The sequence below is a fragment of the Schistocerca piceifrons genome, chromosome 6, assembly GCF_021461385.2.
Source record: "Schistocerca piceifrons isolate TAMUIC-IGC-003096 chromosome 6, iqSchPice1.1, whole genome shotgun sequence".
Taxonomy (NCBI): domain Eukaryota; kingdom Metazoa; phylum Arthropoda; class Insecta; order Orthoptera; family Acrididae; genus Schistocerca; species Schistocerca piceifrons.
The window spans coordinates 57,851,216-57,869,281 of record NC_060143.1 but is presented as its reverse complement, the minus strand read 5'-3'; the positions used below and the strand labels follow the sequence as shown (position 1 = coordinate 57,869,281).

Sequence of the window (18,066 nt, the reverse complement as noted above, 5' to 3'; positions counted from 1 at the left end):
ATCCACAATTTTACACCATTCTCGTCCATCCATCGCTTTTCGTGAAAATGAACAAAAATTGAAACGTCCCCTTTTGAAAAATTACTGACACACAATATTTTTTTAGCGCAACGCAATCTGACTTTCATAAATCTCTACAAAAGAATGGCCCTGACTAACATTAACCTATACGTTTCACAAATCACTTACCTCACAAAAATCTTCGTTACTGGAACTACTGCAATACAGCGAGCGCCACTACTGCCAGCTAAATAAAAGATTCAAACTACGGAAGGCACTAACTATTGATAGGCATAGTTAGCAAATGAAAGATTTTAATAGAGAACAAACAATGTATTTACCTTAATAGTGTTGAAAAATCATAATATACATAGGAGTTCATGACATCCAGTCTTAAAAATTTCCAAACTCCGCCATTTCTCTCCCCACATCCACCACTGCTGGCGGCTCACCTCCAACTGCGCAACGCTACGCGCTGTTCACATCCAGCTGCCGCTGCCCAACACTACAATGGCAGACAACAATGCAAACTAGCCACAGACTGCACACAGTACAGCCAGTGATTTTCATACAGAGCGCTACGTAACGTTGCCAACAAGAAAACATAAACAGCCTACTTACAAAATGTCTGGTGAAAATTTTATTTTAGGAATGGTTTTTCGTTTGAAAATAACCATAGGTCATCTTGCATTTGCTATGCATGTCAGTACTACTGTAAACCTGGTCTTTTCGTGGTCTGTGCTTCTGACTTGAACAGTTTTTACGTCTTTTGTTTCCAGAGTTCTGTTGTTTATTATATCGAAGTTCATCGGTGTTTCTCTATATTTCTAGTATGAGATTGTGGAAAGCAAACGTAAGAAAACTCGTAACTTTATGGTCAAGATCTTTTGGTAACTTCTGCACAATTTTTGTTTTCTGCCAGATATTTCCTGTACATAAAAGGATTGCACCAACCTACTGTTGCTTTACATTCTTTGCCGTGCTCTGAACTGAATCGTGCCAACTTCAGCGCATAAGCCCTAATCATATTTCTTGTAACAGTATAATAAATCTGCCTGTGTTCTTGTACCCATTCTACAACACTATTTTCTAAATCTGGCCAGCAAGCTATTCCTCCCCTCGTAGAACACTTTTTGAATGGCGTTTTTTAGTAACATTTTCATTCTTTCGCCAATTTCTTACCATGTTCTCTGTTATATTGAAAGCCCTTGCTACAGCACCGTTCTTCGATTCTTTAGCCTGTTTTATGACCTGAAACTTGAATCTTGCTTCTATTTTCTTCCTTTTGTGGGTTCCATCATTAGGCAAACACCTTGCAAATTTTTCGCCAGTTACACCTTCAGTACAAATTATTCGAAGACACAACACAACCTACAACAGTACTTGTTAGCTGTACATGTAACTTCGTTATTCGGCAGTGCCTCTACAAGCAGAAGGAGGCTTTTGCTTGATGGTGTGTGCAACCTACCATTTGCTCAGTAATACAGAGCGAGTATGTCCGTAGAGCTGAATAACCAAAACGACACTTTTATAAATACTCAAGGTCATTACCTGAACCTGTGTGCGTATTATTATCCAGATGATCGCTGTTCTAAACTAAAATTACAGGTTATTGATAGTTTGGGGGTCGTCTAATAGAACGGACATACGGTAAAACTACAGATTGGGGCAAATAAAAGTGGCCCGGACGAGTCAATACGACTGGACGTAAAAGTATACATATAACCAAACCCCGTAACGAATGTAACACACCGCCGGAGGTTCGAGTCCTCCCTCGGGCAAGGGTGTGTGTCTTGTTCTTAGTGTAAGTTAGTTCAAGTAGTGGGTAAGTCTCGGGACCGATGAAAAAATGTTCGAATGTGTGTGAAATCTTATGGGACTAAACTGCTAAGGTCATCAGTCCCTAAGCTTACACACTACTTAACCTAAATTATCCTAAGGACAAACACACACACCCATGCCCGAGGGAGGACTCGAAACTCCGCCGGGACCAGCGCACAGTCCATGACTGCAGCGCCCAGACCGCTCGGCTAATCCCGCGCGGCGGGACCGATGACCTCAGTAGTTTGGTGAGATAGGGATTCACACATATTTGAACATTTTTTAATATACCACCTGTACGCCCGTCACGTGATCCACACCGGTTCAGAGCGTAGTGCAGGCAGTGGTAGTGTTAAGTGGAGCAGTGCAAAGAGGACGATGGTACTGACAGTGGAGCAGCGTGTGTTCATTGTGGAAAGTTACATGACAACAAAGTCGTGGAAACGTTATGGTCAGTTGATTGCTGAGAAATTTAAAGGCGCCTGCGAAGGGTGCCATGCGATGACTAATCCGAAAATGGCGTCAGACATGATCTGCTTTGAACAAGACAAAAAAACATTCCGAAACCTGCCCTTGAGCCGGCCGGTGTGTCCGATTGGTTCTAGGCGCTTCAGTCCGGAACCGCCCTGCTGCTACGGTCGCAGGTTCGAATCCTGCCTCGGGCATGGATGTGTGTGATGTCCTTAGGTTAGTTAGGTTTAAGTAGTTCTAAGTCTAGGGGACTGATGACCTCAGATATTAAGTCCCATAGTGCTTACAGCCATTTGAACCATCTGAGCGTGCCCGTGCATCAGAAAATATACTTATAGTTCATTAGAAAATGTTTCAGAGTCCTATCAAATCAAGCCAACGTCTGTCACCTGTGTTTTATTAACAAAGTTTCAAGAACCGGCTTTAAATGATTACTCTAAGGATATACTACAACCCTCTACGTATCGCTGACATAGGGATCGTGAGGATAAGATCAGGATAATTACTGCATGCACAGGGGCATTCAGTCATTCTTCCCATGCTCTGTTTGTGAATGGAAGAAATCCTACTAACCGGTTCAATGGAGCGTACCCTCTGCCATGCACCTCACGGTGGTTTGTAGAGTATTGATATAGATGTAGACTTGCGTACCACGCCGACTATGCGAACAAATACTACACCTGAACTTGCACATGCATCTCTACCGAGTATTCATTGTTCATGCACTAAAGCCAGCAGATGGTCCTCAGGGCCTATAGTTTTGTGAGTGGCTGTTCACCGAGATAACTATAAATGGCTTGGACATCGGTGTGTTTTTTTTACGTGAGATGAAGCATGGTTTCACCTGAGTGGTTACGTCAACTCACAGAACCACAGATTCTGGGTCGCGCAGAATGCACTTAACTTCTACAAGACACAATTGCATGATGAGAAGGTTGGGGCCTGGTGCGCAGTGTCTGCACGCCACTTTACTGATCCTATCTTCTTTCATCAGATAGTGGCATCGGCGAGTCACATTGCCAACATTTTGAAACCATTTGTGGCAGCATTGACGGATGAGGAAAAGATTTACAGCTACAGGTTCAAATGGCTCTGAGCACTATGGGACTTAACTTCTGAGATGATCAGTCCCCTAGAACTTAGAACTACTTAAACCTAACTAACCTAAGGACATCACAAACATCCATGCCCGAGGCAGGATTCAACCTGCGACCGTTGCGGTCGCGCGGTTGCAGAGTGTAGAGCCTAGAACCGCTCGGCCACGCCGGACGGCTACAGCTACAGGATGGACCTCGTCTTATCTGAAGGTCGTCTTCTCCGCCGAAATATACGGTAAACAATTTTGCACCTGAAGATGGTCGTGTGAAGCATTGAAAGGTTGAAAATGGCTCTGGGCACTATGGGACTTAACATCTGAGGTCATCAGTCCACTAAACTGAGGACATCACACACATCCATGCCCGAGGCAGGATTCGAACCTGTGACAGTAGCAGTCACGCGGTTCCGGACTGCAGCGCCTAGAACCGCGTGGCCACCGCGGTCGGCGAACCATTGAAAGATTTAGTGGCAAAATAAACAAGTGACTGACCCAGAAACTGTTTTGCTTTCACATTAGCAAGGTAGCGACAAGTAAACAGTCCAGTAACGTGACCGCCCGCTCTGAACGACGCTCGGCATTGGGGAAGACGGAGAGAGAAGTGAGTTCTTATTGAATCGCGTGACTGAAAACCGCGTCTATTGATGCGAGCGCGATGTTAGAAGCGCGGCGCCAACGGTGCAGCGTCAGTGCCTGCGAGGGACGCCGGCGGCAGTACGTGCGAATGTGTGTGTAGTCCGGGATAACGCAGACGGTAAGGGGGGTAGGGCCGGCCCCACACCCACACCCACACCCCAGGGGTGAGGCCCCCCTCTCCCCGCGGTTATTACAAAATGCGCTTCCCTACCCTCCTCTGCCGCCGCGCTGCCGGCGGCTGGTGCAGCGCAGCGCCGGCGTGCGGTCGCTGTAGTTGTAGTGGTAGTTGTAGAGTACTGGGGCCGTGCGTGCGCGAGGGGCAGGGTAGGGGGTGGGGGCTCTCTCTACTGTGCGGCGCGGCGCGGGGGAGCGAGAGAGACAGAGCGGGCGGCGGCGGCGGCGGCACACAGAGTGATACATCGAGCTGCGGTGTCGGCCCGGCCCGGCCCGGGAGGGGCGGCGTGGGGTGGGGCGGGGGCGGGAGGGGTGTGGGCGGCGGCGTCTGTGTGAGTGCGCGTGGGATGGGCGGCGCGCCCGGCCCCCGACGGCCGCTCCGAATTTCAGCGCCCGCTCGCTACGAGCCGGGCCACCGCACCGCAACGCCGGCAGCGGCAGCGAGGGGGGGCCTGGGAGAGAAGGGAAGAAAACCTTGGCTGCGAGCGCGCCGGAGGGGTGAGCGCGCGCGCGGGCGGCGGCGGGGGCGCGGCGGGGGCGGGTAGGGGGGCCAGCCCGACGGGGGGCCGTACGCCGGCGAGCGGGGCCGCACGGCCGGGCGCAGCACGGCACGCCGAGCGCCGCCTCAGTGCGCGACCAACCTCCGCAGCGAGCAGCGACACGCGCCGGCGCCGGCCACGCTCTCAGCTGACCGCCGCACGTGTGCTCCTCCCCCCTCCTCCTCCACCTCTGCCGGCGCTACACCCGTACCACCTCGCTACTCGCCGGCGTCGCTGTGCGGATAACACGTCGTCACTCGTCGCTAGTGTGATTCGCGTGTGTACCTCACGACACCATGACGCCGGATGCTGCACTATCTCGTTCGGCACCTCGCGCCGCCTCCGACAGTGATAGCGTTTAAGTTCTCGACAAACAGTACTCTGCCCTAACCTACTGTTACCGACGATGGCACACCGTAGCCTCTTTGTGTACCACCTTTGACAGTTTCGAATCCGCATACAGAACCACATTCTCTACCTCTTCGGAACAACCAGCGTACCCTCAGACTTACGCGTTAAAAATCAAAAGAAACTTGGTCGTCATTTTTCCTCGTGTCACAAGAGAAGTGTGCTAGATGCGACCCGGCTCGCTGACTGAAGACTGCGCCCGCACTGCCGAGTAATCGGAGAGAGCGAGTCGACCAACTGTCACCACCGATGAAGATGTCGCATAAAAGGAAGCCGAGCAGCGTTCACAAGGTAAGTCGCTGCGCTGTGTGATCCCTTACCGCCGACTGTGTCCCTTTTCTTGCTCGATGCCTTCATTGATGAGTGTGCCTCTTGAGACGGAACGAGGAGAACGACGGCGGGGGTGGGGAATTGTTTTGATGTGTTTTCCCTCCGACTCCCCCCCCCCACCTCCCCCAGCGCTCACAACCACTGTCTTCTCCTCTCCCCCCCCCCCCATTCTCCCCACCAACAACGCATGCGGCATCGGGAGACGTGCGGCTTACGAGTCAACAGGTGAATTTTAAAGTCGCGGACGGCGGCCGCGTCGGCTGTGGTGGGCGTGTCAGGGGCGCGGCGTCGTTGCGTGGGCGTCGGCTGCCTAGGGCGTCCCTATGCGGCTCTGCGCTCGCTGATAGCGGACACGCTCCCGTGTTTCAGTAGAGCGATATTTTTTTGCGAACAAAACACAGCCGTCGCTTTTCTTTTGTCTTCTGCTTGGACGATGTACTCACAGATTCAACTTCATTAACGTAAGCTTTGGAATGCGTTGCATGCGCTGCGAGACATAGATATTGCGCATCGGCGTTTATATCCGTCAATAATCCAGGCAACAGCATCTTACTGGTAAATTATAAGTTCTATGGTATATAATAATGAAAGAAGTATACACGGTTGTTACGTGCTACACAAAACAAAGGAAGTGCCAGTAACATCTTTGTTTGTAACCTCTCGTTGCGTATTTCTACCAGTGTTACATCTGTATTCAATAGATACAAAATATTACGGATGAATTTCCGACGCTGTGGCGGTTTACGTCTCAACAGATAAGGTGCAAGTACGTACTACATGATTTTCAAGTACTTTTTGTCTGTTTCAGAGTCTTAATTATTGATTCTGTAGATGAGTGTTATTTCTTCGGTTGATTTTAGCATTACTTTTATTTTACGAAAGTATGCGTATTTTACGTTGGAAGTATCCGTGAGTTTCGACTATCGAACGGTGTATTGTCTTTTGGACTTACTTTTTCGAGTGAAGGTTCAAAGTTCCAAAGGAATTCTGCTAGCTGATTAACCAAACCGTTACATATCGTGTAGCATAACGAACTTATACGGTTTCTAAAGTAATTTTCAGCCTGCGAAAAACACTTCATAAAGAACATTTGATTTTGGTAGCGCCAATGTTAACCGAATATTCACAATATGCAATCGTCATATTTACCGCTGTTTACAAATCAAATACAGGTAAAACCTACATATGTCGAAATTGTGTTGAGGTGATGTTAGTTAAGTTCGTTTCTCCGAAAGAGATGTATCAGGTTTAGAAAGAAATATCTAGTGGGATGCATTACACAAAGTTCACGGATGACAGATAGGGAGTGAAGTACTTTATACACATTTTGGTGACAGTTGATCGCAGCAGTGAAACTGAACAGCACAGTTTTGTCCCATAAATATGAATTTCCGGAGTAATTAGGCGCCCCGTGAACACATATTTAAATCGAGGTAATAATAATAATAGGACATCTATGTGAACAGTGGGAAAAAAATTAAATCAAAGTGATAAGGATATGGGATAACCCTAATAACAACAAAGTGTTCAAGGACGGTTCTGTGGTAGTGTGGAAAAGTTACAAATCAAGGTCACTTTTTAACCGGGGAGCCCAAACTAAAACCTTCTACAAGTGGCGTTCGAAGATAAATCGATCTGTGATGCTTGCAGTTGTGTTGGCAGCGTTGAGAAATATGCCTGGATTCGGAAGCAGTTTTACAGCGTGTGTGTTTGCGCGGAAAATGCAGTAATGCATCAGTACAAGGTCCCACTGATCTTCAGTCGTTATAGCATACTCAATCTCGAGACCCCTCAGAGTAATCCTCACACAACCTAATGACAGTAAACATCATCACCGTGTAATCTTCAGACGTAACAGAATGCTCATTATCACCATACTGAGTGCTCATACCGTCTGGCATGTTCCAAAACAACTGCTTGTAAACATTCATAAGATCATATAAGCAGAGGGCAGGTACACGCAGAAACTGCCAAGTATTCTTCGGAGTAACGAATATTTCAAAATGCAAACACGTATCTCCCCTCAGTTTCCTATACAATGCACGGAATCGTTATCATTATTGAGCTGACGCATCGCTACGGCAGCCTTAATAGTCTAATTGTTAGAATGTAACCATTATTAGTCAGCAAAATATCTTTCAACAAACGTTACTTACAAGTAGATTCGCACCGTTATTATTTGGCGCATTCTTAGTTTCAATGGGTATAGATCCAAGGCGTACCTTCGCAATACAATCCTATCTTTGGAAATTCATTGGAACTAATCCACATTGGCACCGCGGTTGAAAATGCCCTTTGAAATCAAATACCGACAATAAGTTGGGTTTTACATCTCGTATGCGGTGTTGGTGTTAATGATGCTTGTCTCTTCCTGTCAACCAGTTTCTGCCAGATCCGCAAGAAAGTATTGTTGAGCTTGGTTTGCGGTTAGCGGGAATCTACAAGCACACAGCTGCCGTAAATTAATGTTTCATCCTGGTTTCCTCCCATGGGGAAAGTATTTTAACATAATTCACAAGTGGTCTGGAATTTTGGTGATATATCACGTACCAGCAAGGGACGATTCAATAACCTGCACCTATGGTTCGTGTAATTACATTGCAAGCTTTTTCTTCTGTCTAATTATTCTTCCCGAAAGAAGAGAACACTAACATAAGAGTGGTTTCGAACTCGTAATCCGGCGAAAATTACCTTAGCTACATTATGGATTAAAAGGAGCAGTTGTTAAGGATCAATTCTTCATTCCACCGGAGGGTTGTAGAAGATCACGTAAAGAATATTCTCAAACGAGCCAACGCTGCCATCAATTTTTTTTAATAATTTATCTAATAGTCCTGACACTAAACATTTGCTTTATAACCATTTCGACTTCTTTAAGGGCTCATAAAATCTCATTGTTGATATTGTTACTCAAGAAACTTGTAACCTCGTCTAAAACACCTGTTCCATATGCAACTGTAACAATAACGAGGGTTGTAAATGATAAAAATCGAAATCAACCATAAAGCTAAATATCGTTTGTGAACAACAATGTTGAATATATATCACGAGGTGTAACTGCGATCGCTGAAAATCTTTCTGCAAAGGATACTGTTTCTTAATATCCTCTTCTGCGAGCCTTCCCCATGTGCGATTCGACTCGGTATAATCCACATTACAAAGTTTTGTTCGGGTGGACGACGATTCTGACGCGTCCGACCATTTCCCTAAACCGCTGACGGCAAATGCCAGGATGCTTCCTTCATTCCCTTCCTTCCCTAATTGATGGGACCGATGACCTCGCAGTTTGGTCCCCTCCCCCAAATCAACCAACCGAACAACAAAGTTTTGCCATTCGTTTATCTTCAGCCAAACTGTTGATATGCTATTGCGAATAAAACGAAAAACTGGAAAATAAACTTCTAAAACTGTAACAAGAACATAGAGAAACAGTAGTGGTAGAAGAACCTTCATCATACAGGCCGATTTCGTGGAATGGTCGTTACGTCTGAGACTGAGCTGTCAGTTCTTAGTTCATGGAAAACAAGAAATTCAGATCTTTACGTCTCCTTTTTAACCAAGTCATTGGAGGAGGAATAGTGTCTCGGCCGGCCGATGGTGGCCGAGCGGTTCTAGGCGCTTCAGTCTGGAACCGCGCGACCGCTGCGTGTGATGTCCTTAGGTTATTTAGGTTTAAGTAGTTCTAAGTTCTGGGGGACTGATGACCTGAGATGTTAAGTCCCATAGTGCTCAGAGCCATTTGAACCAATAGTGTCTCGTGTAAAACACGTGAAGTAATTGACCGTGGTTTGTTTTGGAAATCATGCCGTCATTCGGCTAAAGCTACCTGGGAAATTATGACGAGGCAGGATTTGAATCCTGCTCCTTCATAAGACGAGTCCAGTCTCTTCACCGCTGTACCATCTGCCTCGGATCATTTTTCGAGGTACCTCGCGAAGCAGTGTGACGGTTACTGCTAAACGCGGCTTTTGTACGCGACGCGAGTGTAGCACTTCTCAAAGCGATCATTCTCTTCACGTAATCATCCTTGTTGTGCCAGTCCCTGAAGGGCTTTTCTGACTTTAACACCCTTTCAATGAATCTGCAACCATTGCATCCCCATTGTGCCGCCTACATTCGCGCAGGATCGCCGCGTTTGGTTATATTCAGAGCCGGTTGCCGAAGCGCGCATCAGGTAATAATTTTGCCCGGGGCGCTGGCGCGAGAAGCGTATCATTGTTGCGGGCGCGCGACCGCCATTGTCGCGTGACTGACGCGCATTGTGCGCGGCGTGTTTGGAGAGCCACGTGCGCCTTTTTTGTCCTTTTTCCACTCTGCCGTGCGCCGCAGCTGCGCACCGAGGGGGCGTGGTCGCCGCCGCGCCCGCATTTCGCCATTCGTACAAATTTGCCGCCGGCATCTCTCGTCAAATTAACTTAACGCCCGTCCGGGCCGCCGTGTTGTGCGTACGCTGGATGACCTCTGCCCTCCGGCGGGTGGTAACGGGCTGTGGACTTCTTTTTAGACGAATCAACTGCGAACGAGTTGATAGAGTTAGCAGGATCGGCGTGAAGAAACACGAAATTTATTCTGCTCTGCTACCCTTGTTGATACTCTTCACAATTCTCCCCAGCTGTCAGTGCGAGTACTCTTTCAGCTTAGTCTAGTCCATCATTGGCTGCCGAAGATACCGCAAAGATATTACTTGAACTAAGTCCTTTACTCTTTCCCTCTTTTTGCATCGATATTGCGATTCGTCCATACGGCATCAGACATTGTGGCTATGCAGTTTATTAAAGCAGCGTATGAAAGATTTTACCGGGAATTTTTAACAGACACGCCAGACGGTATGATTTTATCAAAGAAGCGTTTCTGCACTGTTTTTCCTTTAGATCCAACAAATCATCCAGACTTCTCAGAATTAATGCTAGTCTGAGGCATTCATTGATCAAGTTCCATCGCAGCACACAGCTGTATTTGGCTTTAGCAGTGATTCTATCAGTACCTGGGAATTTTCTTTTTGGAAGTTTAAGGCTAATCTGGTAACGATGAAATCTATCACGTTCGTTAGTATCTAAGATTTTTTGCTATTACTTTTGGCACATAGGTATGATATGACAATGGAAAATGGATCTTTATTCTGTCATTTCGTAAGAAACATCAGAATAGCTTATTAAGGGACGGCTATGCGTTTAGCGTCTCCGGCGCATTCACTCTACACGCTACGAAGTGGTACCACATGAAATGGAGATCCTCTTTGGCGTTTACAACATATCCCTTGCAAAATAATTTTCAAATAACATCTAAAAATCTATCTGATACGAAGGAAATTCCGATACTGGAAAGGGCGGACCGAGAGAAGTTGCGGGATCTAATCTGTGAGATAGTGGCGTTGATGGTTATACTGAGAAATTCGGGTGGGTATCGTATATAGTGAGATGTAAGCACAGATGCATCGGTTGTGTCTGAGATGCTCAACTTTTTTCACCTCAAATAATTTTAGCTTGTTAAAGATACTTGTTCTGTCTTTCCATGTAGACGAAGACCAACGTGTTCCCGCAGGTTGATTATTCAACGAAATATAGGCATTGTTTTTTAAAATGGGAAAAAATTTGCGCTAGAGTAGCACGTCTGTATGAAACAAATTCAGCGATATAGCACTTTTATAGGTGCGCAAGAAATAACTGAGTAAAAATTGCAGTTACATATGCAGTTGTTGCAAATGTTTGAATGACGACCGTCTGTCGATAGCGAAGTAAACACATATCGCTTCCCTCATTCATTCATTCGTTCATTCATTCATTCATTCATTCGCGCGTAGTTTCCGTGGAGAGGGGTAAAAATTTCCTCGCGGACCGCAATAATGTTACAAAAAATGGTTCAAATGGCTCTGAGCATTATGGGACTCAAATGCTGAGGTCATTAGTCCCCTAGAACTTAGAACTAGTTAAACCTAACTAACCTAAGGACATCACAAACATCCACGCCCGAGGCAGGATTCGAACCTGCGACCGTAGCGGTCTTGCGGTTCCAGACTGCAGCGCCTTTAACCGCACGGCCAATAATGTTACGAAGTTGATTCATATAGCCCAGTTTGGTGATTGTAAGTGAAGTTCCGAAAACGTATTGCTCTTAGTTTCGTGGTTTCTTGGACGTATTGGTCTGGATTTTGATAGAGTGCAAATATGTGTTAGATGTCGCAAGTTGTTCGAGGTGAAAAAGTTGGACACTATATGCACTTGGACGGACGTTTTGAAGGCCGTAACTAGCCATGGTAGTAGAGTTCATTAATTACCGAAGCGAATATTCATGGCGGCTGTTCTTGAAAAAGGCAGTATAAAAAATTCTCCACAATGCTGGCAACTGAAGCCAAAGGCCTCGTCGCAATGTTAACACTAGTTCCCGTCAGATCACCGAAGTTAAGCCATGTTGGGCTTGGCTAGAACGAGGATGGGTGACCGTCCGGTCTGCCGAGCGCTGTGGGCAAGCGGGGTGCACTCTGCGCTTGTGAGGCAAATTGTGGAGCTACTTGATTGAGAAGTAGCGGCTCCGGTAACGAAAACTGACAAAGACGGGAGAGCGGTGTGCTGACCACATACCCCTCCATATCCGCATCCATTGAGAATGACACGGAGATCGGTCGGTAACGTTGGGTCTTCCGAGGCTTTTCCGGACCGATATAAGTTAGTTTTACCTGGTAACTAAAAGAACAGAAAAGTGCTCTTCAAACATTTCAAAAAATTAACATTTATATTTGCCCGATTACTATATTCATAAGCTTACCGGACAAAATGTTAATCACTCCAGTGCACACGCACTGATGAATTGTTAAGCCTTTAGAGTCGGCGCATCGATGGAGCCACGTGTTCAACCGCTCGCGCACTGCCTCTACGTGAGCGTAAGGAACTAGCGATCAGTGGGACATTAATGTTTCAAGCGGGCAATGTACGGAAACATGTGTAAATCGGAGGACGTGACAGACTGGGGAAACGGGACAATCGTGTGTAGCCGGCCCATGGCCATACGGCGAGTGTAGTTCCTGGATTTCTTGGTGTTCGCGGTGGCCTGTTCAACGGGTGTACAAACAGTGGTGTAACAGACGTGACCGCGAAACACGACGTCAGAATTGTGGTCCGATAACAATATTGTCTCCGGAGGGGCGTCTTACGGCTTGTGAATCAAAATCGCTTCCAAATCCGACAAGAATTGCAGGCAGTGAATGAATGCCCATATTAACCTATTAGTGGGAGATGATTGCGACGGGAACTGCAGGCAGTGAACATGTGGAGTCGGTAACCTCGCAAGAGATCACTGCTCACTCAGTTACGTAAAGACGTCAACTCACAACAGCAAAGTTCAGCGGACTGGATGAATATGCGACTGGTTTTCTGAACACTCCACCTCACTGTTACAATTGGACTGGCCTGCAAGATAACCTGACTTAAACCCGTAGAAATTCTGGGGGACATGTCGAAACAGGGGGTGAGAGGCGGACAAGAGCATCCCAGCAGTTCCCAGGTAGTGGCTTATGGTGAATGCGAGGTAGCAGCGAAGCTTTGTACACTCTCTTCTTCTCTGAACCCAGGCGGTTATAAAGTCCAAGAGGGGAATTACACGGTATTAAATGATGCCCGTGATGGTTTCACTATTGTTGTTGTTGTGGTCTTCAGTCCTGAGACTGGTTTGATGCAGCTCTCCATGCTACTCTATCCTGTGCAAGCTGCTTCGTCTCCCAGTACGTACTGCAACCTACATCCTTCTGAATCTGCTTAGTGTATTCATCTCTTGGTCTCCCTCTACGATTTTTACCCTCCACGCTGCCCTCCAATACTAGGCTTGACTAATTTTTTGTAGACTACAACATGAAACCATATTTAGAAGGCAGTTTATAGCGCCATTGTATTTCATCTTTTGTATCTTGTTTCCTTTGGTGTATGAAATTAACATCCAAAACTGTTTTTCTACTTACGTAGAGCTCCCTTTTTCACGGTTCATGCAATTATTATTAAAAAACATTTTGAGCTATTTACGTTACGGCTGGTCCCGGCGGAGGTTCGAGTCTACCCTCGGGCATGGGTGTGTATTTGTCCTAAGGATAATTTAGGTTACGTATTGTGTAAGCTGATGGACTAATCACCTTAGCAGTTAAGTCCCATAAGATTTCACACACATTTGAACATTTTATTTACGTTATTACTCGTGCGCAGTGCTCGCCTTCCCTTTTTCCAGAAACTGAAGTCCGGCCCCGGTATCTGAGTGGTCAGCGTGACGGAATGTCAATCCCAAGGTCCCGGGTTCGATTCCCGGCTGGGTCGGAGATTTTCTCTGCTCAGGGACTGGCTGTTGTGTTGTCCTAATCATCATCATTTCATCCCCATCGACGGGCAGGTCGCCGAAATGGCGTCAAATCGAAAGATCTGCAACAGGCGAACGGTCTACCCGACGGGAGGCCTTAGCCACACGACATTTCATTTCATTTCCAGAAACTGAAAACCCAAAAAACTGCTTTCAGATGACTGATCTGTCTTGTGGGAGAACACTCGTAGGAAAAACATGTCCGTATGCAACTCTACAGCGAGACACAAAACGAAGCAGACAATAAGATAAAGGTTGACACAATAACAACAAACCTATTACGTAACAGATGAAAGCGCGGCGAGAGTCCTATTAAACAATGGAAGCCGGCCGGAGTGGCCGAGCGGTTAAAGGCGCTACAGTCTGGAACTGCACGACCGCTACGGTCGCAGGTTCGAATCCTGCCTCGGGCATGGATGTGTGTGATGTCCTTAGGTTAGTTAGGTTTAAGTAGTTCTAAGTTCTAGGGGACTTATGACCACAGCAGTTGAGTCCCATAGTGCTCAGAGCCATTTGAACCAGCCAAACAATGGAAATTCCAAGTTGGAATATCAATAGTATAAGGTTGAAATGGCTCTGAGCATTATGGAACTTCACTTCTGAGGTCATCAGTCCCCTAGAACTTAGAACTACTTAAACCTAGCTAACCTAAGGACATCACACACTCCCATGCCCGAGGCAGGATTCGGACCTGCGACCGTAGCGGTCGCGCGGTTCCAGACTGTAGCGCCTAGAACCGCTCGGCCACCCCGGCCGGCAATAGTATAAGGAAAAGGGTAGATTGCTACTCACCGTAAGGATGACACGTTGACTGGTGCAACGAAAAGACTCTTATACGTTATAGCTTTCGGTTAAAGTCTTCTTCAACAAACAAAAAAAGATTCACACACACACACATTCACACAAGTAAGCACATCTTATGCATGCATGATCGCCGCTATCACCGGGAGCTGCGGTCGGTCGGTTCGTTGCACCTGTCAGCAACTCAGCAGCTCATCTCGACGGTGAGCAGCAATCTATCCTATATTGTTTGTGTCTTCCTACGTTAGGAGACGACGCCAGTGTTCACTCTCCCGCAATCTTCAGCATACATAAGGGTTTACGTCTCTACACTCGGTACAATCAGGTGATGGTTGACGAACTGACCCACTTGGACCGTGGTTGGCGGCTTATTACAGCTCTGGCGTGTGTCGCGCACCCGCCTCCACTGATTTTGACTGGAAAGTTGTTCGCGAAAAGCGGGCGTAAACAAAGGGCTTGTGTGGTAGGAGCGGACCCGCAGTTGGTAGAGAAATGCACGTAGCGGCCGTGGTGCAGCCGGTGGCTAGGCCGCGGCGAGATAATCGCGGCACGTGTCGCCTAGCTGAAAGTCAAGGCCGCCGTGTCCCCGTGTGGCGGCCCGGCCCGCCGCTGGACTTGTAGGGGGGAGCCGCTGGCTGAGGCGACGCCTACCTGCGTGCCGGGGCGGGCCTTTAAAACTGTCCGGCCGTCGGCCCTCCAGCGCCTGTGTCAACACTGCGCTGCTAAATGGGTGGGATGCGCAGGGGTGCACGAATAGCTAGGCTCCAGCGAACGAAATAAAGATCCCACAGCCGCTTCCGTGAAGCGACTTCTTCCGACCATTCGGTTTCTGTACTGTTGAGGAGGGGGAAACAGCAGAAGGTAATCGAGATTGCCGGACAGGACATTTCCAAGAAGTGCCAACTTGTTTAATGGCGGGTGGATACATCTACATCTACATACATACTCCGCAATCCACAATACGGTGCGTGGCGGAGGGTACCTCGTACCACAACTAGCATCTTCTCTCCCTGCTCCACTCCCGAACAGAGCGTGGGAAAAATGACTGCCTATATGCCTCTGTACGAGCCCTAATCTCTCTTATCTTTGTGGTCTTTCCGCGAAATGTAAGTTGACGGCAGTAAAATTGTACTGCAGTCAGCCTCAAATGCTGGTTCTCGAAATTTTCTCAGTAGCGATTCCCGAAAAGAACGCACGCCTCCTTTCCTCTAGAGGCTCCCATCACTCGTGTGATGATCAAACCTACCAGTAACAAATCTAGCAGCCCGCCTCTGAATTGCTTCTATGTCCTCACTCAATCCGACCTGATAGGGATCCCAACGCTCGAGCAGTACTCAAGAATAGGTCGTATTAGTGTTTTATAAGCGGTCTCCTTTACAGATGAACTACATCTTCCTAAAATTCTACCAATGAATCGAAGACGACTATCCTCCTTGCCCACAACTGCCATTACATGCTTGTCCCACTTCATATCGCTCTGCAATGTTACGCCCAAATATTTAATCGACGGGACTCTGTCAAGCGCTACACTACTAATGGAGTATTCAAACATTACAGTATTATTTTTCCTATTCATCTGCATTAATTTACATTTATCTATATTTAGAGCTAGCTGCCATTCTTTACACCAATCACAAATCCTGTCCAAGTCATCTTGTATCCTCCTACAGTCACTCAACAACGACACCTTCCCGTACACCACAGCATCATCAGCAAACAGCCGCACATTCCTATCCACCCTATCCAAAAGATCATTTATGTAGATAGAAAACAGCAGCGGACCTACCATACTTCCCTGGGGCACTCCAGATGGTACCCTCACTTCTGATGAACACTCACCATCGAGGACAAAGGGAATGGGTGTTCAGCGATAAAGACCGTAGAGTATATCAGTTCTTCCCGGACAGTAAGGAAAGTCTGAGACTGTGCCATATCAATCCCAGCCGGGCTATGGTTCACTTTCTGACAGATCACGGCACTTACCCTGCGCACTTACACCGCGTAGGCCGCAGCCAGAGTGTTACTTGTACATGTGAGGAACACGGATCCCCAGAATACATACTGTTTCACTGTCACCGATACACAGCAGCACATTAGACACCAACGCAGTACAACAATGACATGATACGGACAGTAGGAGACAACGACCATTAGGAAATAGTAAAGCCACACGGGATTAGCCGAGCGGTCCCTCTGTAATAAAACAGCTGAGTGGAAGGATCAACAATCACGAACTTTAACGGATGTCATGTGACGTCCGCAAAGACCAAACTCAACGATCAACAACGAACAAAAATGCAAAAAAAAAAAAAAAAAAAAAAAAGCGGTCTAAGGCGCTGCAGTCATGCACTGTGCGGCTGTTCCCGGCGGAGGTTCGAGTCCTCCCACGGACATGGTTGTGTGTGTTTGTCCTTAGGATGATTTAGGTTAAGTAGTGTGTAAGATTAGGGACTGATGACCTTAGTTGTTAAGTCCCATAAGATTTCACACACATCTGAACTTTTTTTTAGGAAATAGTAAATAAAATCGCCGATGATGTCTTAAGGACATTACGTGACGATTAAGACAGACACGGCCGAATAACAGAACACTGCAACACACACGAAGCACATGAGAAAGCTGTTCCAATTCGTGCACCAAGACAGACAGCAGCACCGAAACGCACACTTACTCTAACAGAGAACACTGTCACCAACATTTACCACAGGCAGCCTTACATAACATATAAAATAATTAAATTGTATCAGAATAAACAGTGTTATTGCAATCAACCCTATAAACCTGTTCTAGCTTAAGTAGAAACAGCAGGCATATCCATCCCGCGGTCATTATACCGCTGTTGCGGCGTAACATTTGTAACTGAACACTTAGTATACAAGCACATTAACAGGTAAAGTACAAAACACACAAGATACATAATATAAGAACTGAAAGTTAATTAATTAATCTGTGGTAAGTTCCTGTGGGACCAAATTGCTGAGGCCATGGGTCCCTAGTCGTACACGCTACTTAATCTAACTTAAACTAACTTACGCTAAGGACAACACACACTCCCATGCCGGAGGGAGGACTCGAACCTCCGACGGGGGGAGCCGCGCGAACCGTGGCAAGATGCCTTAGACCGCGCGGCTACCCCGCACGGCCAAGGTACTTTACACTCATACATCACTGCGCTTTTCACATTGTACATAATAGTTATAGTGCTTTTTTAAATAGTCATTAGAAATATTAATTCGTAAAACTGTAGCGAACCGGGACCGCAAGGCTCGAAGTAGATCCGAGGATTTCAGACCAGGTTGTCTCAGACAGAGATACATTTCTCTCTCTCTCTCTGTAGCCGCGCGGTCTAGGCGCCTTGTCACGGTCCGTGCGCCCCCCCCCCCCCCCCCCCGGCCGGAGGTTCGAGTCCTCCCTCGGGCATGGTGTGTGTGTTGTCCATAGTGTAAGTTAGTATAA

General features: G+C 47.0%; 1 protein-coding gene across 1 annotated transcript in view; it reads left to right on the top strand.

The window, feature by feature from the left end:
- Positions 1-4,850: 4,850 nt before the first annotated feature.
- The window catches only part of LOC124802692 (nucleolar protein 4-like), a 432,554-nt gene continuing 419,338 nt past the window's right edge, over positions 4,851-18,066 (top strand). Inside the window, exon 1 of the mRNA XM_047263631.1 lies at positions 4,851-5,436. Coding sequence (XP_047119587.1) covers positions 5,395-5,436 — 42 coding nt within the window. The 5' untranslated portion in view covers positions 4,851-5,394. The remainder of the gene's footprint in view (positions 5,437-18,066) is intronic.